We start from the raw sequence: 25,886 nt of genomic DNA, 5'->3' as shown, positions 1-25,886 counted from the left end.
GAATAGGTGGGATCTTATTTCCGTTCGTCGTTAGTTCATTTCTAAAGTTTTGTTTGGTGCATTTCGTTTTGTTTTTTGATTATCTTTATGTTTTTATCTCCTTTGTTAGTTATGTTTAATTTTATTTGTCCTAATTTGATTGATTAATTTTAACTTGTAACCACGGTATTTATCCGCCAAAAGTAAGAGTTTATTAATAAATAATTGGAGGTGTCGCCCTCTTTTAGTTAAAAAAAAAAAACCCATATCGCAAATATAAATTTAAATGCAAATTTGAACTCGCAAGAAATCGAAAGTAGAATGCCCAAGCTATAGCTCAACCCAAATCTGACTCTCACTGCTGAACCATGAGGTATTCGCTCCTATCCCTGTTGCCATGATTCTCTCATGGACCTGAAATTGTTTGAACAGGTCCAATGTCCCATTACTGTGCCATATAATGTAAGATCTGCTAGATGCAACCTCCTTTCAATACGCTTCCAGGGTACACTTCTACTGTATAATCTGCCGTGTAGATTCTCACGAAAGATAAACAATGATCAGTGGCACTAGAAATATGATCAATATGCACTTTTCCTCCCATTAATCAATAATTACAAACCATAGTTCTAGTGTGAGTTATTATCATTATTAAGATCTACAAAATCAAATAAATATGCCATTCAAGCAGTGATCACTGGCGAATGCTTGGCATGATTTGAGCCACTATCTCGCAATTAGTCTTTATTGCAGCCATGAATCCCAATGTGCCTGCTTTCGATCCAAAAGAAAAGGACTAGAAGGCTAGTTGCAAGCACTAGTTTCTGTATTTATTTTGTTCTTTTTTTTTTTTTTTTTTTTTGGGATTATGCACCGGGTATCCACGTGTCCGTTTTACGGTCCACGTGACTAATCATGCGCCCCTTGAAGTTGACCCCACAATTCCAAAGGGAGGGTAAATTCAGGAGTTTAGGGGCGGAAATGAGCTCAGGAGGGTTTGAACTTATTTTGTTCTTTCTGCTTAGTAGTTTCTGTATGTTGTCCACATTTATTGGAGGGCAAACTTGCACAAAAAGGCTCCGTAAGCATACTTCAGCCATGCATGAAATATCCAAGAACCCTGCAAATGAAAGGCTAATCAGCTTCATCGCGTAATTAGGAGACTTGCTGAGAATAGTTATATCAAGAAAACCAGTGCAATATCTTCAAGATTAGTCCAGGCACAAAAAAAAAATTCCTGTCTACATGTAAAAGAAATAGCTCAAGGCACTGGTGGGAACTTGGGAGAGCTTAGGGAAAGGGGAGGAAAAATGAAGTAATTCACATTTTTGTATTTGGTTCCCAAGGAAAATGAGAAGAAAATAAATATAAACTAAATTGATGGACAAAATTTTCATTTTACATACCATTAACATTTTAATTTCTTAATTTTTAATCACAATAAACAATATTTCTTTCTTACTATTATTTCAAATAGAGATTAAATACAATAGAAAATGGATTGACCACTTGTTTTCTTTTCCTTTCTTCTCTCAAGCAAAATCCTTGATCCAAACGAAACATAAGGCCCCATTTAGTTATGGAAAATAGTTTTCATTTTCCATTTTGATTTTCTAAAAAATTACCAAAAATGTAGCTAATTTTTCATTTGTACAATGTTTGTATGAATTAGATGAACAATAATAAATAGTTTTGGCAATATTTGCTTGTACAAATAGTTCTACTTTTCATTTCTAATTTTTCAAATAATTACAAAATGCCACTTTATTTTTTAGTTTTCCAAATTTATATAGAAAAGTTGGAAAATGTCTTTTTATTATTTTTCTAGATTTCTAACTCTTATTTTGCATATATGAACATGAAATTCATATCTTGAACCTTAATTTGTGTGGATTACATATAGAATTTCTTATAAATCCACACATCCAAATTCAAGCTCCAAAATCCATGATTCCAAATTTTACCTTTATAATTTTTGAAAATTTGGAAAACAAGCTGTCTTTTTTGTAATTATTTTAAAATCTAGAAAAAATAATAATAATAATAATAATAATTGTTTTGCACATTAAAACAAACTCTTTATTTTCCACCTTGTTAATAGGAATCTTGAAAACCTAAAAAATAAGCTAATTTTTTTTATAAGTTTTTAGAAAACTAAAAAATGGAAAACATTTTTCACAACTAAACAGACACTAAATATTTGTGAAGGGAGGATTTTTTATATAAACAATGTCAATTGTAGAAATTTCAAGATCTAGAAATTTCAAATTGCTTCAAAAAATGAAGTCAAGCAAGAAAATTGCCAGAGATTAAAAATTTTAATCCAAACCACACTTAAATATATTTTTAGACCTAGGAACTTCTTTACTTGAGAAAGTTAATACAGAAATAGAATTTGCACTTCCTAACTTAAATGGCAGCAAATGCAACAAGTAAAAATATTAAAGCTTCTACCTGGTGAGATAGTATACGATTAAGAAGACAATCACGAAAGATGCTGCAAGGGAGCACATTTTCCTGCTTGATTTCTTCTCAACTACCTGGAACATGACACATTAATCATACACAACAGACACCCATGGGATCACAGCAGTGGAAACAACCACACCAAAAAAAAAAAAGGGAAGAGTAAAAAAAGAACACTGAGATAGCTAAGCAGATCCAGTAACATTACCATCTTCAGCCGACCCATGGCTCCTGACATAATTCCCCTTGACGCATCCATGTCATTACCCTGGTTTATATATTAGATTAATTTTAAAATGAAAAAAGAAAGAAAGAAAAACATTTGAACAGCAGATAATGCTTTAACAACTGCAATGTACCATTCGGTTAAGCATCCGATTTTGACTCTCCACCTCTTCATGTATATCACCTGTTAACTGTGTGTATAAGAGCAAAAAATACATGCATTATGACTTGCTGAAAGGAGAAAATTCAAGAAATCTATATTCTAGGAAAGAAAGCTTTGCACACACAAGACAATGTCTGGAACACAGCATGTGCTTTAAGCTCTGGCACACCTCGAACACTTAGTCAGCCATGGCATGGACAAGGATACAAATACCAGACACTTCAAAATAATGTAAAATCTTCAAAAAATGAATAATAAATAAATAAAAAGCAAGGCTAACAAACAAACAAGCACCCATACCCAAGTTCAAGCAGCAAAGGTTTCAAGCCACCTCTTGAGGCAAGTTAGCCATCCACCTCATTTTATACACCAATATTCCCAGTAATCATGCGTCATAGTCACTGATGTAAGCATTTTTTAGCCCCATGTCACCACATTATCATAAATGCACACATAATGCTACAGTAACCTAAGATAAAGTAATCAATGGAAACTGCCGACGCTACAAATGTGATGCAATAATCAGCTCAAGTTTTTGGCATGAGAGCCAACTAATGTGAAGCCACTGTGACCCAAAGTTGCACCAAAGAGAGGTGAAATTTCCTAAAACTGCATTCAAGCACATACAAATATATTCATAACTGAACTGTGTAAAGATGTGAGGGTTTTTACTAATCAAATAAGTATAGCACAAACATTCCCAGTCCTCTAAAACCCGCCAGACAACAGCCACAAGAGTCAAAACAAATGCCCCAAAGAGCAACAAAAAAATCTCAGTATGAAAAAATTAATACAGATTTTGTGTCATAGCACATGAAACAACTAAAGTACTAAAGGAGGAGGTCCAGATAAGGAAGATAAGCTAGAAAAAGATGGATACAAAACAACAGTTAAATAATGAAAGAAAAGAGATGTGATTGCAGATGAAACCTACACTCTTCAGAAAGATGACTCTATCTTGCAAACTGTCCATTGCTCTGTCATTGTCATGTTCATCAATGTCATGGGAGTGAGAGGGCCTATTAAATCCACCCTCCTCAACGCCATCAAAGAGCGCAGCTCTAGAGCCACGGTGCTCCCTGTGTGAAAGAAATCACACCATAATTTAAATTTATGAAGAAATAGTGACGGGTACAGAAGAGAGCCAGGATAAAGTGTGCATGGGTTACAGACACATTGTCAAAAACTATTAGCCACTCATGCAACTTTTCTTCTTACCTTCAAATTAAAAATAATGCTATTAGAAAGAGAAAAAAAAAAATTTCAGCTTCAGCAATCTGATACAAAAAATTATAACCAGATTCAATCATGAAACAATTATCTCACTTTGCATCACATATAATCCAGTTACAACAAAGTATGAAAGAAACTCCCATGCTTTACAACAAAGCTAACAAAGGTCTCTTCCCCCACCCCTTTTTTTTTTGCCAAGGAAACAGCATAAGAAAGCCGCCTCCCTCAAAGTATGAGTGAAAAACAACAAATGAATTCTGTTACAAGCCAGAGAGGTTCTATTGAAGATGAATTTATATTTCCATGGCCTGTTCTTTTCATTATTCATTTAGTCAAAGAAATGCTACAATCACTTTCTAGTCTAAGGTTATTTTTTTTGCTTCACAGAATAGCTATTCCTTGGAATAAGAAGGAATATAGAAAAAACAATTAGGAATAGAGGTAATAGCTATTCCTTGTATATTTATTACTATTTTATCCAATATGTAATAAGAAAGGAATGGGCATTCCTATGATAAAATTTGGGGATAGTTATTCCTTGCATGTTCCTTGCTAAGAATTCATAAAAAGTTTCGCATTGTTATTTGCTTTACGATAGCAACATTTTTTACATAACTATAACTAATTATAACTAATCTATTCCAAGGAATAGGCATTCCATAAACCAAACATAACTTAAATCTTTGAAAGTATCCAGTACTTTGCAATTTGCCAATTATCTGCCGATTCTGCCCCATCCAAATCCAAATCCAAAATCCCAAACTCCTGCAGCATCTGAAAAAAACATGAAATAAAATAAAATACACACACCCCTAGGATCTCACAGGCAATCAATCGATCAGGGAAAATGCCAGCAGGACCTGGTTTGGCCAAAACTGATACATCAAGGTGCCAAGTAAAGAGTATTTCCCCAAAAAATAAATAAATAATAATAAAAGGAAAAGAAGCTGCCCAGTGAGGGTTGCATCCACTACAGTTTTTCTCCTCCCAATCCTAAATGGTATTAGACTGCCTCTAATCCCTTCAATCGTAAGAAAGAAGTCATTCAATGAAAAATTCAGAGCACTGTTTGCCTTAACCCAGCAAGCTAGCTGTTAAAGCTTATATATGTCTTTTAGTAATATTATTATTGAGTGTGTTAGTATGTTAATTAGTGAGAGTTAGTAAGGGTATTATTGTTATTAGAATGTATTTAAATTTGTATAACAAATAGAGGGAGAGCTTATCTTCAACTTAGGTCATTCATTTTTAATCAAATCTTAACATGGTATCGGAGCATGATCCTATCTAAACCCTATTTCCCTCAGCCATCGCCGGAAAACACCATTCCCACAGCTGTTCTTTCCTAATCCACCTTCATCCCATGCTAAATCACAAAACCAACCATATAACCATAATCCCCCCCCCCCCCCCCCCCAACAACCCACCCCACAAAACCCCATCGCCAGAGGACCCCCCACGCACCAGCCAAATGCCGGCAGGGCCAATCTCACGCGCCGGCGCGTGAGACCAGTTCTGGCCACTTTTTTCTTTTTTCTTTTTTTTCTTCTGCCATGCTCCAATTCGTTCTTTAGACTATATTATCAAGCAGTTAAGCCAGTTTTTGCTCAAAAATTCAACCTTTTTCAACCATGCACTCGCAGTATTCCGTTAATTTCTATTCAGGGTTTGTGAAGGCTTCCTTGTGAGTTTTTTTGGAGCCGTGGAGCATTCATATGTTCAGTTGTGAGGCTGTGGCAGTGCTATATCTGTCAGTGAGTTGTTCACCTTGTCCGTGGTTGCGTCGGTGCTTCACATGGTTTGTGATTGTTCCGATTATTGATTGTTTCTTCTTGTTTTTCGTGTGGTTGTTGTTTGTGAGTGCTGTGGCAGCACTATATCCATCGGTGAGTTGTTCCCCTCATCCTTCATCGTGTCAGTGCTTCACATAGTTTGTGATTTTCCCAATTAGTTTCGATTGTTCTTCTTGTTTTTGGTGTGATTGCTGATTTGTAAGTGTTGGGATGGAATCTATGAATCCCAAAAATTTGTTTCCTGCATCGCTGCCACAAATAAAAACTCAAAAGTAGGGTCGTCTCTAAGTTGGGTTTCTAGTACTTTGTAACCTTTGTGGATGATTATTCAAGAGTGACTTGGTTATATTTAATAAAAAATCGTTTTGATTTATTTCATGTATTTTTGTGCCTTTTGTTCTGAAATAAAACTCAATTTGGTTTGCCCATTCAAATACTTCGAAGTGAATCAAGTGATAATGCTAAAGAGTTTTTCAGTGCACAATTCACTACTTACATAACTCATTTTGGTATTATTCATCAATCATCATGTGCCCATACTCCTTAACAAGATGGGGTTGCAAAGCAGAAAAATAGACATCTTCTTGAAATCACTCGCACTTTACTCTATCAAATGCATATACCTAAAGTGTTTTAGAGTGATGTTGTACTTACTGCTTACTATTTGATCAGCAGAATACCATCCTCTATTCTTAGTGGTAAAATTACCTACTCCATTCTCTTTCCTAATTCACCTTTATTTTCTCTTCCTCCTCGTATATTTGGGTGTGTGTCCTTTATTCATCAACTAGCTCCTGGGGTGGATAAGTCGGATTCCCGTGCTATAAAATGTATCTTTCTGAGCTACTCGTATACTCAAAAGGGATATCATTGTTATAGTCATGTGCTGCATCGCTTCTTTGTTTTTGTCGATGTTACCTTCTTTGAGCGCAAACCTTACTACACTCAGTCACTGAGCGCTTCTGAGCTCAATGAATCTCTTCCTTTGCCTAATCTTCTAGATTCTACATTGTTGTCCTTGCCCAACCAACCATCTCAGTCTCCATGTAGTTCGAGTCCTTCTCATCGCCTTAATCATCCTAGTTTGCAAGTGCATTCACGACGGCGGCTCCAAGGAAGAGAGTCCCCTCTAGCTTCTACTACCACGCATTTGATTTCCTCATCTAATGATCATACTTCTCATGATGTTGATCCTCCTATTGCTGTTCGGAAAGGCAAGCACACATGTACTCAATGCCCCATTTCCAACTATGTTTCTTACGACTCCTTATCACCCTCCTATTATTTATCACCCTCCTATTATTGTTTTGTAACTGCTCTGCCATATACCACCCTTCCTAAATCTATTTTAGAAGTCTTAGCCCATTTTGGATGGAGGGATGTTATAGCTGATATGATGAATGCTTTACATGACAATGGTACTTGGGACTTGGCACCTCTTTCTCCTGAGAAGTCTGTGGTTGGTTGTCGCTGGGTTTACACAATGAAAGTCAACCCTGAAGGTTCTATGACTCGTCTAAAGGCTTTTGTTGCTAAGGGATACACTCAGGTGTATGGTCTAAATTATTCTGATACTTTTTCTCCGATTGCCAAACTTACATCAATACGTCTGTTCATCTCCTTGGCTACTACTTGTCATTGGCCTTTGCATCAGCTAGATGTAAAAAATTCCTTGTTGCATGGTGACCTTGAGGAGGAGTTTTATATGGAGCAACAACCTAGGTTTGTTGCTCAGGGGAGTCGGGCTTAGTGTGTCGGCTCAAGAAGGCTTTGTATGGTTTAAAACAATCTCCCAGAGGATGGTTTGGTCGTTTTAGTGTTGTAATACTTGAGTTTGGTCTGACGGTGTGTTGTGGATCATTATGTGTTTTATCGTCATACTTCATTGGGTAAGATCCTTCTTGTTGTTTATGTGGATGATATTGTTATTACAGGTGATGATGATAAACGTATTCAGAGTCTCAAACTTTTTCTACAGACAAAGTTTCAAACCAAAGATTTGGAACTATTGAAATAATTATTGGGTATAGAAGTATCGAGATCTTGTATCGGAACTGTTGTGTCACAAAGGAAGTTTGTTCTGATTTGTTATATGAAACTGACTTGTTGGGATCTAAACCGATTGATATAGCCATGGATCCTAATAGCAAGTTAATGTCTGATATGGGTATTTTACTACCTAATCTTGAACAATACTGGAGACTTGTTGGAAAGTTGAATTATCTCACAATTACTCAGTTGGATATATCTTTTGCAACAAGTGTTGTGAGTCAATTTCTAGATTCTCTGAGGACAATTCATTGGGACGCAGTAATTCGCATCTTGAGGTATCTCAAAGGTGCACCTGGGAGAGTTCGTTTATATCGTGATTAGGGTCACACTTATATCCATGGATATATAGATGTAGATTGGGTTGAATCGCTTTCTAATCGGAGATCCACCACCACGTACTGTATCTTGGTTGGGGGTAATTTGGTTTCTTGAAAAAGTAAGAAACAAAATGTGGTGGCAAGGTCAAGTGCTGAATTAAAATATAGAGCTATGGCTCACACTACCTGTGAACTTGTCTAGTTGAAGAACATGGTGGAAGAATTGGGTTTTCCGCATTCTCAGCCTATGAAGTTGATGTGTGATAATCAAGTTGCTCCACAAATTGCCTCCAACCCGGTCTTTAATGAGCAGACGAAGTCACATTGAAATTGATTGCCACTTTGTTTGGGAGAAACTTGTGCAGAAGCTCATTAGAACCGCTTATGTGAAGTCGGACATGCAAGTTGTTGATTTGCTTACTAAAGCGTTGGGGGGTGCTCGTGTTAGATTCTTTTGTGACAAGCTAAGAGCTTATGACATTTATGCTTCAGCTTGAGAGGGAGCGTTAGAGGTTATATATGTCTTTTAGCATTATTATTATTAAGTGTGTTAGTATGTTAATTAGAGAGTTAGTAAGGGTATTATTGTCATTAGAATGTATTTAAATTTGTATTATAAATAAAGGGAGAGACCTATCTTCAAGTTAGGTCATTCATTTTTAATCAAATCTTAACACTAACCTTATTCTTATAAGATATACCAACCTTGTCAATCGACGTAATTCCCTTTAATAAATATGGTTCTGGCTAATCAGATGATCTGAAAAATGACCTGGAACAAAGCCCTCCCATATCAATTCCAATTTTGTGGTTAGCAAGCTAATACCAAATGGCAAAAGTTTAACCGTATCCTTTGAAAACACCCATCAAAACCCTCTACCCCCACCATCTAATACATTCCATCCAAACCTTCCATGACAAACTAGATTGCAATAGCAAATGTGGTACAGTTTCTAGAACAATCCTAAAAAATTGGCATGAATCTAACAAATCCAGGGAAAATAATTTCTTCCTTCTCCATAACTCAGCTACAATTTTCTCTAAAACAGACAACCAACATAAAAAAGTTCACTGACTTGTTTCTCCATACAACAACAACAACAAAAAAACCAAGCCATAAGTCCTACGAAGTGGGGTCGGCTCTATTAATCCTTTTCCGTCAATTTATGCAATCATGGACCATTTATTTTGACAAATTTAGGGCTATTAAATCCTTATTCACTATATCATTCCAAGTTATTTTAGGTCTACCCCTACCCCTTTTACTACCCCCCATAGTAACTCACTCTTCATCACTAGCGCACTATGTGGCCTACATTGCAAGTGCCCAAACCATTTGAGTCGTCCCTCCCTTATCTTATATTTTATAGGAATTACACCTAACTTATCACAAATATATTCATTCCTTAATTTATCTTTCAGTGCTATACCACTCATCCATCTAAGCATTCTCATCTCGGCAACTTTTACATTTTCGATATTCTATTTTTTCATCGCCCAGCATTCTAATACATACATAGCCATCCTATAAAACTTCCCTTTTAATTTTAAGGGCATTCTACGATCACAAAGTACACTTGAAGCACTTCTCCATTTCACCCAACCTGCTTTAAATCTATGCGTCACATCATCTTCAATTTCTCCTTCAGCTTGCATAATAGATCCAAGGTATCGAAATCTACAAGTGCTATTTATTTCTTCATCATCAACTTTAACTTTGTTGCCAATATTCCTCCGACCATTACTCAAATTACATTTCATATATTTTATCTTATTTCTACTTATCCTAAAGCATCTAGATTCCAAAACTTCTCTCCATAATTCTAACTTAGCCTCTACTCCATCCCTAGTTTCATCAATCAATACAATATCATCATCAAACAACATACAATATGACACCTCATTTTGAATGTTCTTAGTCAGTTGGTCCATCACTAAAGCAAAAAGATAAGGGCTCAAAGCAGATCCTTGATGTACACCTATGGTGAATGGAAATTCTCTAGTTTCTCCATCTATAGTTCTTACACTAGTCATTTCATTACTCCATCATACATATCCTACATATCCTTAATGACATCAGTATACCTACTACATACACTTCTTTTGTAAAAAATCCACCATAGAACTTCTCTAGATACCCTATCATATGCTTTCTCTAAGTCAATAAATACCATATACAAGTCCCTCTTCTTTTCCCTAAACTTTTCTATTAATCTTCTTAAAAGATATATAACTTCTGTGGTAGATCTCCTAGGCATAAAACCAAATTGATTTTCTAAGACCTTCGTTTCTAGCCTTAATCTTTGTTCAACTACCCTTTCCCACAGATTCATCATATGAATCATAAGTTTAATTCCGCGATAGTTATTACAATTTTGAATATCCCCTTTATTTTTGTATATAGGTATTAAAGCGTTTTTCCTCATTCATCTGGAATTTTATTAGTTTTTATAATTGTGTTAAATAAATTAGTTAACCATATAATTTCATTATCACCTAAGCATTTCCAAACTTCAATTGGGATGTTATCTGGTCCTATACCTTTTCCATTTTTCATCTTTTTTAGTCCAAACTTAACTTCATTAACTCTAATTTTGCGAATAAATCTCATATTTTTAGTCTTTTCCTCATTTGTCAATTCTAAGTTTAAGTCTTCTATTTGGTTTTCATTAAATAACTTACTAAAGTAACTACGCCATCTGTCTTTTATATCTTCGTCCTTAACCAAGACAATATCATCCTCACTTTTTATAGATTTTACATTTCTTAAGTCCTTACTCCTTTCTCTAGCTTTAGCAAGTTTAAATAAATCTCTTTCTCCTTTTGTATCTAATCTATCATAAAAACTATTAAATGATCCGTGCTTAACTTCACTAATGGCCTTTTTTGCATCTTTTCTCGCCTCTTTATATTTTTTCAAACTCATCCATGTCTCTACATTTTTACCACGTTTTATACCAAATTCTTTTTGTTTTTACGGCCTTTTGGACATCTTTATCCCACCACCAACTTTCTTTTTTATTTGTGAATCTTCCCCTTGATTCACCTAAAATCTCTTTTGCTATCTCTTTAATATAGCTAGCTAATCTACTCCAAAGAGTATTTGTATCTATCACATCCTCTATAGTCCAATCCCCATCTTTGATCACTTTATCTTTAAATTTTATTATATTTTCTCCCTTTAGGTTCCACCACCTAGTTCTCTTACATTGGTGTATGTTATCCTTTTCTTCCATTTTTCAATACATATATCTAACACTAAAACTCTATGTTGTGTGGTTAGGCTTTCACCTGTAATAACTTTACAATCCTTGCATGATAAACGATCAATCCTCCTAGTTAAAAAAAAAATCTATTTGACTTCTATTTTGTCCACTTTTAAAGGTTATTAAGTGTTCTTCTTTCTTAAAATCATATGACATAGCGAAGTCTAAGATTATCTCCTCAGTCTCATTTTTGTCTCCATATCCATATCTTTTATGTATCCTCTCATAACCTTTATTATCCCTTCCAACGTGTCCATTCAGATCTCCTCCTATGAATATTTTCTCAATATGCCTTGAATAATATTATCCATATCTTCCCAAAATTCTCTCTTAAGATTTTCTACTAAGCCTACTTGAGGAGCCTAAGCACTAATGATATTTATTATATCTTGGCCTAATACCACCTTGATATTTATAATTCTATCCCTACTCTGTTTACATCAACAACGCTATCTTTTAAATTTTTGTCTACAATAATTCCTACTCCATTCTTATGTTTTTCTTTTCCAGTATACCAAAGTTTAAATCCTGATTTATCAATTTCTTTAACTTACTCCCCCACCCACTCAGTTTCTCGAAAGCAAACTATATTATTTTTTCTTCTAATCATTGTCCACAATTTCCATGTTTTTACCCGTAAGTGTCCCTATATTCCAAGTTGCTAATCTAATCCTAATTTCCTTACTAACTACTTTACCTACCTACGTCCAAAATGATGCAGGAACCCTCGCATACTTGACACCATCCGGGCGCTGACGTGGCGCGTCACTTCAGGGCGACAACCTAACCCACCCTCACCCACTTTTCGCTACACTCGAATGGTACAAGTGCAACGCGTCGCTCATAGGGAACGCCCGAGCAAATATTCGGTAAGGATTCATATCATAGAGATCTAACAAATTTTACGCTGGTTGTCAACTACCTAACAAAACCCTTCTCCTTTACCCAGGCTTGAGACCGGCTATGTGTGAAAATATTAGGACATTAAGTGCATCACAGGTGGAGGTTGACTTGTTTCTCCATTTTAGGAAATTTTTCATCTTCGTATGCTTCCCCTAAAGGATTTCAATCTGTACATCTTGTTGACTTTATAAGTCCTATCCCGTTTTGATAATGACAAATCCCAAGTTTCTCATTTGTGCATTTAGTATTTGAATAGAAATATCTTTTAGAAGGCACCAATAGTCGAGGTACAATGAAGGCCATGAGGAACTTAAAGTGCATATAACTTGGCCTATTCCATGAAAGTTTGAAGAGCAAAAGGATGAAGACACATAAATTTTCAATTGTATTGTTTTAGATTTGTTTGTAATATGCTTATCTTACATGATATGATGAAAGCTCAAAAATGACCATAGACTGACCCTAGAGACTCAAGTTTTTCATGAAAATTCATATACACTTGTCCTAGGTGGAGTTAACTCATTAGAAGGCTTACTACGTGTGAAAAACAGGGCTTAAAATTATATTTTTTAAGTGCCCAGTCGACCAACCAAGAAGGCCCACTTGACCGACCATGCCTTATGGCCAGAACAACAAATTTACAAAGGCCCCAGTCGACCGGCCCTTATAGCCCAGTCAACCAGACCATACACTTGACCAGAATACAAAGGCCCACTCAACCAGCCCTTTTAAGCTGTATAAAGCCCAGTCGATCGACCTGACGATCCGACAGAACGGATCTTGTGCCCCAGTCGACCAACCCTTGGGGACTTGAAAATCGCCTAAGGCCATTCGACCGGACCTCTTGGGTTGAGCTATTTTTAAGCTCCCAACTGCCATAAAATTCAAATATATTAATTTTCTATTGCTCCAATGGCCATATAATGGCTATATGCCGAAAATGCCTATAAATACCAAGTTTAAAAGTCATTAAACAACTTTTGAGCATATTGATTCACACACTCATACTTTTGGGCATTTTTATATACTTTCTCTCAAAATCAAAAAGCTCGTCTGCTCTCTTCTTTTTATTCATTTTGAAAAATATTTTTGAGAGAGAGCATTCATTCTTATTCACTCCCATCATTTGCAAAACATTTATTGCTCTTGAGGGCTTATTCACTCCCATCATTTGCAAAACATTTATTGCTCTTGAGGGCTGTTGAAGAAAGCATTCATTTAAGCATATATTTCTTCGCATCAAAATATCCGACTTGTTTATTTTTGCAAAAGTCATTTTGAGAGCAAAACCCTACTTCTCCTACATTCATTTTTGCAAATCATCTGTGGAGAAAATTTTTATTGGGTTTGGATCTTTAGAGCATTCATATACATATTTATATTCAAAGATCATCTACTCTCTTATTGCAAAAATCTTATTAAGAAACCCTTAAACTCTATTGAGCTTTATATCATATCTTGTGAGAGTGTCTAAGAATTTCATTTGTACACACTAGCTTTCAAGAAGCATTTCATTGTACTCAAACCAATTTACTTCCATTGTATCCATGGTTCAGGTATAGAATTAGGCCAAACATGGGGAATCGTCTGGAAAGGTAGCTTCGCCTTGGGAAGAAGCGGATTGTAATAAGGCAGCTCCGCGTTGGTTAAGGAGCGGATAGTGGAAATCCTCAAGCGAGTTGCTTTGAGGCGAGGACGTAGGCGGGAATAGCCAACCCTCGTAAAATCTTGCATTTGCTTCTCTTTCTCTTATCTCTTTTAATTTCCGCTTGTGTATGTTTATATTATTGCGAATGTCTTAAATATTCATTGCACTTGAGATTGATTGTGTAATACTGATTGTTTGAGAAATTCTTAGCTTAAATTAGTTTGGCTGTGTAATACTGAAACTTGTATATCTCCAAGTTTGTGTGGTTGTGTTTTAAAAATAGGGCACAAGTGACCTGGAATTTTTAAAATATCCCATTCACCCCCACCCCTCTCTTGGGAATACACCAAAAATCACACTTCCTATTCGCTGTAAATTTCCATCACATCATTGTCCTGCATGAAAAAACAGAATACAGCAAGGAATAAAGTTTGTTTACTCATAATTTCCCAATTGAACAATCTTCTCCTAAATGTAACATTCCGCATCCATTTTGTGTCCAACTAGAATCCCATGTCACATATTCTTCATTCTTCATTTTCTACAGCAAAACACAGTCTGGGATAACTAACCTTTAGACAGTTGTCCTGAATAAGAGGATACTTCAAAACTTGGATTATGCCCAATTGCCAACAGAGAAATTCAATCGTTTCATTCCAATTTAACAATCATTGGGTCTCCTTTCCCCAAGCTTGTCCACGCCCTTCCAAATTCATGAAGCAGAGCTCCAGCTTGCATCATTTAACCACACGCTATATTCCAATCATGTTTATTCTTTTCACACACAAAGAAACTCAATAGAGCCGTTGATGCAAAACAGCAGTTGGAAATGCAGCCAAGAGGAGAGAAATAGGGAGAGAAACAGAGGAGAGGAAAGGAGAGGAGAGGAGAGGAGAGGAAAGAAGAGGAAAAAGGGAGAGGGAAAAAGGAGCTCCAAGGGGAAACACACGTTCAACTTCTCCAATTCAAATTCACAAACTGTCTTTAGATGATGTCCAAACACTAATTTAGTGAAAAGAATTAAAAACATGAAACTACAAATAAGCCCCTAAAAGACACTTCCATTACAAACAAACCACAATAAACATAACAAATTAAACTGAACATACACAATAACTACTAATAAACTAAATGAACTAGAGTTTAGGACCCAACAATCCACTTCCATCCTATACATCAATTCCCTTTTGTCGACAAGAATTCGACTCTGTCAAGTTGGGAAAAGCACAAGGATCCATCACAATCAAAGGAATCATCGCACTTCATAGGAAAGGAATGAGTGGAGTGCTTCAATTTGGTTAGCGGAAGAGCTCAAGGGCATCAACTTATGTGTCTTCTTGTCAATGGAGAAGGTATAAGAATTTTCTTAAGCATCATGCTTAACCCTCGTACCAAAGAACCATGGACGTCACATAAGATTGTTGCAGATCTTAAGAGGAAGGACATTGCACTAGATGATCTCCATATTAAACCAATATTGAAGCTAAGCAAGCAACAATCATGGACCTTCCAGTTGGTTGCTCAAGCAAGTAATCTTATGTGGATCAGGGTGTGGTTCAACTTTTAAATCCAATTTCCTCACAGATTCTTCAAAAATTACATTTGTACCACTACCAGGATCAATAATCAATGTACAAAGCTGATTGTGACAAATCACCCAAGTCTTAAAATGCTGGTTAGTCTCCAACATATATCCTTTCCCTGGCAGGCAAACAGGAATTAAGGAATGATAAATTACAGCCCTGATCCCTGTGTTCACAATATATCATATATCAAGCATAATGTAACAAAACAACTATCACCTTCATTAACCTGTTTACATGGAGAATAATGCAGATGCCAGGCATAGATTCTTACTATAGTCTAAAATGCCTATATGAAGGTCGGAAGTATAGGTTCATACAATTCATTAGTTAAGAATTTTTTTCAAACTTTTGATCAGATGAGAATCATCAGGGCAGAACTCAACAAGAAAATTCCCCATCGCCAAGTGCCAAAGAAAAGTTGCCCTTCGTAAAGGTTGCTCCTTTGTGACCAGCTGATCATGGGTTTGAGTCCAAGGAAACAGCATCTCTGCATAAAAGGCAGATATAAGGCTGCGTACACTGTGACATCCCTCCCCTACCCTCGCAAAGTGGGGAGCTTTGTGGCCTGGGGATGCCCTTTAAGTGCCACATCAAACCCATTGTGATTTCTTAAAACTAAGCATTCACTGCAATCCAACATAATGTCAAAAGTATAGCACAAGCAGAACTGGAATTGCAGTTTAAATTTAACATCCAGCAAGGCTTCTTCTGAGGTGCATGTATAAAGAAGTAAAGCTTATTTAATATTTAATGAACTAAACTGGAAATCACATAAAAGATGTACCAAATTGTTTCTGAACACAAAGGTGCAAGCATATTCTCCAATGGCACCTTTCGAATCAAAGCACCTTAAGCAACCATTTTTCATTGCATTTAATTCAAAAGCTAGCCATGCAACAAATATCCTTAACAATTTAAAATCATGCCACAATCTGAATCGTGAGAAGATATGAATTGGAAATCTAAAATTGGCAGTATGGACCAGTTGATCAATATAACCAAACAGCTAAAAAAAATAGAAGATAAATCCCAAGTTTCCAGTTGACAAGCCAAAATCAATTTAACTCACATTTGACGAAAACTTGGAGTAACTAGCATTCCAAAATCAGGCAATCCAAAGAACCATATTGCAATTTATAACCTTCAGGAGTCAAGTGTATTGCTCAATGATAATAGCGATAAAACTTTTGAAAAAGTCCCAAATCGTAGGTAATTACAGTGTTCATAAACTAAACAGAATTCATGGACTTGACCCACATCAACAAAGCTTAAACCCTTGGGCTCCATCAATCTTATTCGCCGTTCAAATATATCAGCAGCAACCTCATTAGTTAAATGCAGGGGCTAACCAAAAACATCAGTGAGAAAAAATGGCATTAAATTGTAGGCCATCATGACTTCTCCTCACCATCTGAATTGATGTCTCCTTTGAGGCTTTGACTTTGTTATTCTCCTTTTGGTACCTTCAACTAAAATCAAATCATTTGTCCCTACCAGCTCATTAATTGGTCTCATCATACAACTAAATTATCTTTGGATGATGGTTATGTAATCCTGTTCCAAGTTACAAGTGCCTCTAACTTCTCTTGGATGCATCCATTTCTAAAAATGAAGATATCTCTTTAATTTTATTCGAACATGCTGCATTTGTCCTTTTGATTTTTTCTTTATTATCAAAACGAGAAGGACAGAAAGAAAGATTATCTATTTCAGTTCCACATTCAAACTTATTTTTTATTTGACTTTTTCATAAAACTCTGCCAAAATGTTCCCAAATTGAAAAATATTCTTGAAATTCCAAAATTTTACATCGATGTTATGCAATCAAGAGGCTTTAGGATAAGTAAAAATAAGATAGAATATATGAAAAGTAATTTTAGTAATGATAGGAGGAATATTGGGGACAAAGTTAAACTTGATGATGAAGAAAAAAATAGCACTTGTAGATTTCGATACCTTGGATCTATTATGCATGCTGAAGGAGAAATTGAAGATGATGTAATGCATAGAGTTAAAGCAGGTTAGGTAAAATGGAGAAGTACTTCAAGTGTGCTCTATGATCGTAGAATACCCTTAAAATTGAAAGGGAAGTTTTATAGGACAGCTATAAGACCAACAATGCTATATGGATCGGAATGTTGGGCAACGAAGAAACATAATATCCAAAAAGTAAAAGTTGCAGAGATGAGAATGCTTAGATGGATGAGTGGTATAACATTGAAAGATAAATTAAGGAATAAACATAGTTGTGGTAAGTTAGGTGTAGCTCCTATATAAGATAAGATAAGGGAGGCATGACTCAAATGGTATAGACACTTGCGACGTAGGCCACATAGTGCACCTGTAAGAAAGAGTGACTTAGTTACTATGGGGGGGCAATAGAAGGGGTAGATGTAGACCTAAAATAACTTGGGAGGAGATAGTGAGTAAGGATTTAATATCCTTGAATCAATCAAAAGAAGTGGTTCATGATCGCATAAATTGGCGGAAAAGGATTCATATAGTCGACCCCACCTAGTGGGACTAAGGCTTGGTTTTTTTGTTGTTGTTGTTGTTATGCAATCAAGAAGCATCATGGATACACTAATTTATTTGTATTAAAATAAATGCCTGTAGTGGGATCCACCACTTCCAACCATGTAATTGTGCAACAGTGAATGCACAGGGCCCCCACACCACATCGAGAGTCCAATGAGGGCAACATGGATGCAGCTTTATCTCCACATTTTTGGAAAGGCTATTTCCATGACTTGAACTTAGGTCTAGGTATAACACTTATCATTTGAAAGGCATGATACAACAATTACCACCACCAAGCCTTATATCACACTAGTTGGAGTCAACTAAATGAATCCTCTTCTGCCATTCCACATGATCTAGGGCAATACCCACTGACAAAATGGAAGGCTGTGAAACCCCCACTCCCTATCTCAGTCCAAGTTAATCTAGGCCTATCCCTCCCCCTCCTTCTACCACCAACATTAACTAGCTAACTTGATGCAAGACTGATTGGCAACAGAGGATCCAAAATCTAAGAGAAAAATAAAGAAGATAATAGAAAATAAATGGGAAAAATAAAGAGAGAAGGAAAATTGAAACAAGATTCAATTTAGGGCTTAAGTCTCAAAGATCTACCCCTCATGGTTACACATCAAGCCTTTAGGCTTTCTCCTAATGATAGAGAAAAATAATATGGGAAATAATAGCAAATCCCTATTTTTTTTTTTTGAACAATGAATTATATTAAAGGAAGAAAGTAGGATTAAAATCAAGAAAACAGAAAAAAGGAAAAAGGGAAAAAACAGGAGGACAAGATATCTTCCCTTTACAATAAGAAAGCAATTAAACAGGAATAAAATACAAAAGGAAGAAATAAAGCAATTCAAGAAAGCAGAGCCAGCCAATCCCACTGCATGTCTTCCAGAGAAACATGCTGAACAAATCCCTCAATGCTAAAAATTGAATAATTCTTTTTCTGGATAAACAAATAAATTTTATTTGAAAGAGAAGAATGTACACAAAGTAAAGAAAAAGGGAAAATAAGGGGGAATAAAAAATCCTCCCTTTAACAGAAATCAATTACAAAACTTAGAGTCTAATAGTTTGTACTCATTGCGGTTTCACTGGGCATACGGTTGACAAATGCTACAAGTTACATGAATATCCTCCAGGATATCGTTAGAATTCAAGAACCAAGACATCTTCTGCACATCAAGTTTTATTATCTTCCAATGACTCAGATTGTTCAGCCACAAATCCTCAATTTCCTTTCACTAAAGAACAATGCCAACAACTTCTTTCCTTTCTACAACCCTCTTGACAGACACCTCAACCCTCAGCCATGAATGCTATGAGCAAATCATCTGCTGCTTCAAACCCTTTGAGTTTATCAAGTATGATTAATCTACCTGATTATGTTTCTAAGCATCCAAATTCGTGGATAATTGATAGTGGTGCTACTGATCATATGGTCAGTTCTATTTCGCATCTCACTTCAATTACTTTTGTTAAAAACACATCAATAAAATTGCCTACTGGTACATATATTCCTATTACACATATTGGGACTCTAAAAATATCAGATTCATTAGTTCTTCATAATGTTTGTATGTTCCATCTTTCTCTTTTTACCTCATTTCAGTCAAAAGACTCACATAAAATTCTTGTTGTTTGTTGTTTCTTTCTCATTCTTGTTTTATACAGGACCTACACTCATGGAAGATGATTGGAGTGGCTAAGCAAGTAGCTGGATTATATCTGCTGCAGGCATCTGTTGTAAATTCTAGTGTTTCTCTGTAAATTTCACTTCCGTTGTAAATCCTCCTTTTGATCTTTGGCATTTTAGACTAGGTCATCCTTCTCTTCATAAGATTCAAACACTACAAAAGATGTTCCCTGATATACATACTCATTCATATTTCAATTGTAATGTTTGTCCATTGGCAAAACATAAAAGATCGCCATTCAATACTAGTCATTCATATCAAAACTATAAGGACTGATAGAGGTGCTGAGTTTGAAATGCGTGAATTCTATTCTTCTAAGGGAATCTTGCATCAGCAAACATGTGTTGTTACACCTTAACAAAATGGTGTAGTTGAGCATAAGCATCAACATCTATTAAATGAGGCAAGACCTCTTAGATTCCATGCAAATTTACCCCTTGTTTTCTAGAGTGAATGTGTTCTTACAGTAGCTTACTTAATAAATAGAACACCTTCTCCTCTTATGTCTAGTAAAACACCATACGAAGTGTTATTCTCAAAACCACCAATTTATACTCATCTTAGAGTATTTGGTTGTCTCTGTTTTGCATCTACTCTATCTCATAATCGTCTAAATTTGCACCTAGAGCTCGTCCTTGTGTTTTTCTTGGATATCCATGTGGCACCAAGGGAACTCTATGATTTGGAAACCAATATCATTTTCTTATCCAGAGAGGTAATTTTTCGAGAATTTGTATTTCCATTCAAAACTGGTCATGATATTCCCACTCCATCGGTAGTCATACCAGTTCCTCAACCAGATGATCTAATTCCTATTGATGTACTCACATATCCTACAACTCAAGCTACTCAAAACATTTCTTCAGATTCAATTGATATTATTTCCAATATCATAAATGAACCAGTAAATACTTCAACTTCTTCTCAGCAAAATCTTGATTCTAATACTTCGCAGACTCATATTAGAAAATCCACTAGAATTCACAAAATTCCATCATATCTTGCAGATTATCATTGCACCTTAGCTAATATTGCAGATGCCACTTCATCATCTGATTTCATGACTAATGGTTTTCTCTCATGAAAAAAAAAAAATATCCAATTTCTAATTTTCTGTCATATTCTAGTCTTTCTTGTCCTCATAAAACATTCACACTTTCTATTTCTTTGCAAAAAAAACCAACATCTTTTCGACAAGCCATTCAACACACTCAATGGTGTAATGCCATGGCTGATGAAATTCAAGCTTTGGACGATAATAAAACTTGGACTATAACTCATTTACCTCCTAACAAACAAGTGGTCAGATGTAAATGGGTTTACAAGATTAAATATAATTCTGATGGTTCTATGGAAAGATACAATGCACGAAGTTAATTATTGTGCGAGTCTTGTTAGCCATAGCTACTTCCAAGAACTGGTCTTTGCATCAACTGGATGTCAATAATGCATTTTTGCATGGAGACTTGGAAGAGGAGGTGTACATGTCTTTACATCCTGGTTTTCATTACAATTTGAAGGAAACATCTGCTCAAGGGAAGTTTCTACCATTTGCTCAAGTTGATTCTACTAACTCTTAACTTGTGTGTAGACTACATAAATCTTTGTATGGTCTTAAGCAAGCATCAAGACAGTGGTTCTCCAAATTTTCATCTGCCTTGCTAGCTCATGGTTTTGTTCAATCTTCGACTAATCACACGTTGTTCACTCGACAGAAAAATAATTCGTTCATTGCATTGCTGGTATATGTAGATGATATCATCATTACCAGTAATGAGGATGATGTTGTAGCTGATTCAAAGAAGTACCTCCATTCTCAGTTTAAGCTCAAAGATCTCGGACCTTTGAAATACTTTCTTGGTCTTGAGATTGCTCATTCCACAAAAAGGCATTGCGATTCACAAAGGGAGTATGCTCATGAAATATTGTCTAATTCGGGGTATTTAGCATGTAAACCAGCTTCATTTCCTATGGACCAAAACTTGAGATTATCTAAAACGGAAGGAGAGCCTCTCTCAAATCCGCTTTGTTACAAAAGATTAGTAGGCAGACTTCTCTACTTGACCATTACAAGGTTTGACTTGTCATTTTTTATTCAAATATTAAGTCAATATATTGCAAATCTCACTAAAGCTCATTTGGTTGCTGCTCATCGTGTTTTGAGATACATTAAAAGCAATCCTGGTCAAGGGTCATTCTTTCCATCAAAAAATGATTTACAGTTAAAAGCATTTTGTGATGCAGATTGGGTTGCATGCAGAGACACTAGAAAATTCATTACTGGTTTTTGTGTGTTTCTTGGACAATCCCTCATATCATGGAAATCCAAGAAGCAGAATTCAGTGTCTAGGTCTACAGTAGAGGCTGAATATCATGCCATGGAAACGACTACATGTGAAATTACTTGGCTGCAACATTTGTGGACCGATTTACTTGTCACCCATTATAAACCAGTCGTGTTTTTTTGTGGCAATGAAGTTGCCTTGCATATAGCCGCCAACATAGTTTTTCATGAACGTACAAACATATTGACATTGATTGTCATATTGTTAGAGAGAAACTGTTGGCCTGCACTACGAAAGCATTACATGTTTCTTTCATTGGTTAGTAAACCGATATTTTGACAAAACCTCTTGGTTACAATCTTTTCTCTAATATTCTTTCCAAGATGGGTGTTATAAATATTTACACTCCATCATGAGGGGGAGTATTAAATTTATGTATGTCTTCTGCTTCAAGACACAAACCGTCAACAATTACAACTGACTTAAGCAATGCTTTGTTCTCTGCCTCAAACCGTCACAATAACCATCATTTCTGTTAAGTTGGTTTTTCTGCTTTTCAGCATTAGTTTTCTTGTTAATTTAGCCATTAATTGGTTTGTTAGTTAGAATTCTACGTGTATATACATGAGGTCCATGATGTACATGTAAGATATACACGAAATAAATACAAATTGGAAATTCGTTTTTCTCTCCAAGATTCAGTTTTATCTCTTTGTTTCCTGCAATACATTCCTTCTTTCAATTTTGACACAACAGGAGAATAGGAGTTGCACCCATTCTCCTTCCCACTTTATTTCCCCAGGAACCTGAAGGTCACCTTTAATAAGCAATCAATAGGTCTTTGAACTTCGAAGAATGTGGGACAAATTTTGCTCTCATCATTAATGAACAAATAACAAGTGATATAAACCCCCATTATGCAGTAGAACAAAAGATCTATCGAACATTCAATAAAGTTAGCCTTCGTAATCAACCAATAAGTTCGCACGTAATAACAAATCAACAATACAAATCGTAGAACTTTCATCAATAACATCAAGAAAAGCAAAACAGATAAGGTAAACAATTTTTTTTTTTTGTAGGCAACAATTATTTTTAGATTACACAACAGAGAGTGGGGAATGTAAATGCTCAATACAAGAAAAACCGAACCTTCTATAACTCATGGCTTACAGTAATCACAACTTCCGCACTCTTCTCCGCCTGTAAACCAACACGAGAACAATTGACGGAAATTTTTCTGAAAAAGAAACAGGAAGATTTTACCATAGATTGCCAACAAAATCTACGAAAAAGAAAACGATTTGGAAATTTTTTTAAATCTTAAAATTCCATCATTTAGGACCGGGGAAAATCAAGCTCTTCAATAAACCGACACTACTGAACTCGGCATTTGGCCCTAGTTGAGGTAAGCTTTTTTAATTTAATAATTTCTGAAAACAAAAACACATAAAACATGAGAAACAAAAATTCCAACCAGTTATCGCAGAAACCTGAACAACAAACCTAGAAATCAAAAGCACGGGAGATTGAAGGCACCGTCGCTAGCGAGTCTCCTGCCGAAGGAAATGCCTTCTCATTCCATATCCGCCTCGACCGGACGGCTGTATGCTCCGGCAGAACGCAAAAACGCCGATGACTGCACACACGGGATCCAGGGAGTGATACGGGGCCCCCCAAAAAATTAATTTTGTCTTTTAAAAATACTTACAGAAACAAAACCAAAAAAAATGTTCCGTTTTCAGAGATGATTTCAATTTTCACATGTGGATTTCTTCGTTGTGGAGTAAAATTATGAAGATTTGATATGGATTTTTTTTTTTTTTTTTTTTTTTTGGGTGTTAGGCCACCCGTCAATTTCGAATAAAATTTAAAAATTTGGGTAATCGCCATAAAAATTTTTCAATAAAATGGTTGTCGCGATATTTATTTTAGCATCTCTTTATGTGTTTAATGACTTAATTTTTAAATCTTTTGTTAAAAATATATTTATTTCAAGTTTTATATTTAATTTTGTTTAAATTGGATAAAATACCGTATAATTATACTGAATTTACCATATGATAGATAAGTTACTTTTCTTAGGATTTGTAGTGAGTGTGCTAAAAAAAATGTAGAAGATTACAAAGTTCACAATTAGAAATTAGCCCCCTCTCAAAATTGTCAGTAATATATAAAGTTTCAACATGTTAGCAAGTGAAGATCCGGAAAATAATAATAATCATAATAATAATGATAAAAATAAATGGAATCTGGTTTGATGTAAGACCAAATCGTTAACGATTTGATGGAGTTCAGGAAAATCGTCGACAATTTCGTATTATCGAGGACTGATAAATGTAAAATGATAAAAAATCGATTTGGTTAAAAGTCAAACCGTCGACACCAGCAGCCTATAAATAGATAGAAGCTCTTTTCTTTTTTCTTTTTTTTGAAATCTCTCTCTCTCTCTCTCTCTCCAAAATTCAGTCAAATTGATAAATAAACACCATTTCTGGGTCTTAACTCCGATTCTCAGCATTTTAACCGGAGTGGATTCGTTGTTTGGGCATCGTAGGCACCACTCTAAGAATAAGGTAAGGAGAATAAATTATGTCATCTTTTTTTGAAATTTAATCGATTAAAACTGATATTATAAGTACAGAAATGTTGCATATTATTTTCTGAATGATTTAGGCATATAAAAATTAATTATTATATATGTATTTGAGAAAAACCAAGTTAGCAGGGTAATCATCTCATTTTTCCTGGAAAATATATATTATGAGTTAAAGTAAAATTGTGAAGATGATCATACCTTGTTTTTAGTAAAATATATTTTTCCCAGACAGTTTATCAAATTATGATTTAAATATTTAAATTATGTGGCATGAGAATAAATTGTTATAATTGTAGAAATAAATTAGTTGGAATCTTTTGTGATATTATACAGAGAAATTGTGATTTTATGCAGAAATGTGATTTTATACTGAGTTATGATTATATGCAAAGTTGAGATTTTATACAGAATTGTAATTACACACAAAATGTGAATTTATACCGAGTTATAAAAATGACAGTTTAATACCGAGTTATGGATATGATGTTTTGATACCAAGTTGCGAATTTGATAATTTCATATGATCTCGTAAATGATTGGAAATTGTGGATATACTGATGTTTGTTAAAGTAATTGCGGAGAAAAGTAAAGGGAGACGGCGATAAGAAACGCCCCGATTCTCGGGATTTTAGCCTAAGGGTTTGCTAAATTGGGGGGACGACGATACGAGACGCCTCAATCTCAGCGAGTGCTTGATATGAACAAATCATGTAATTTGTAGATTTACAGTTTATAAATGTTATTTCATTTAAAGTTAATTAATGGATGTATTATGTTTATACTAAAATTCTTCTGTCACACGGTGATAATAATTTATTCCGTCTTACTGAGAGGCGTCTCACCCCAATAAATATTTCAACATTTCAGGATTGTCAGGAAACCAAGTCTAGGAGCTTAGGGTCGGGGTGTAGATACAAATAGGGTAAGTGCTGATATGAATCGGCGTATATAAATGTTTTTGGTAATTTTTGGGTTATAATTCTGTCTTGAGAAATGGTATAGTAATGGTTGGAAAGTAGTACTCTGGTATATATAGTTTTGGAAAGGTCTAGTTTGACTTCCGCAGGCAGTGGATGGAAACATATGTCATATATGAACTGTTATGAATATATGTTATATGATTATTATGAAAAGAAAAAGAAAGA

General features: G+C 35.3%; 1 protein-coding gene across 2 annotated transcripts; it reads right to left on the bottom strand.

The window, feature by feature from the left end:
* Positions 1-557: 557 nt before the first annotated feature.
* LOC131152239 (bet1-like SNARE 1-1) lies at positions 558-23,959 on the bottom strand. Of its 2 annotated transcripts, none has more exons than XM_058103997.1 (7): positions 23,649-23,959; positions 23,295-23,382; positions 3,768-3,912; positions 2,805-2,861; positions 2,654-2,713; positions 2,434-2,519; positions 558-1,099 (listed from the first exon to the last, which is right to left on the bottom strand). In XM_058103997.1, the coding sequence occupies exons 2-7, from the start codon at positions 23,306-23,308 to the stop codon at positions 1,072-1,074; spliced, it is 390 nt and encodes a 129-aa protein (XP_057959980.1). In that variant the 5' UTR covers positions 23,309-23,382; positions 23,649-23,959; the 3' UTR covers positions 558-1,071. The 2 variants fall into 2 exon arrangements, with proteins under 2 accessions (XP_057959980.1, XP_057959979.1); XM_058103996.1 differs by having other exon boundaries at positions 23,295-23,345; positions 23,649-23,938.
* Between the last annotated feature and the right edge of the window lie 1,927 nt (positions 23,960-25,886).

Source organism: Malania oleifera, chromosome 3 (assembly GCF_029873635.1).
Source record: "Malania oleifera isolate guangnan ecotype guangnan chromosome 3, ASM2987363v1, whole genome shotgun sequence".
Taxonomy (NCBI): Eukaryota; Viridiplantae; Streptophyta; class Magnoliopsida; order Santalales; family Ximeniaceae; genus Malania; species Malania oleifera.
Note: the sequence above shows the minus strand (reverse complement) of the source record. Positions and strands in the feature narration are given on the sequence as shown.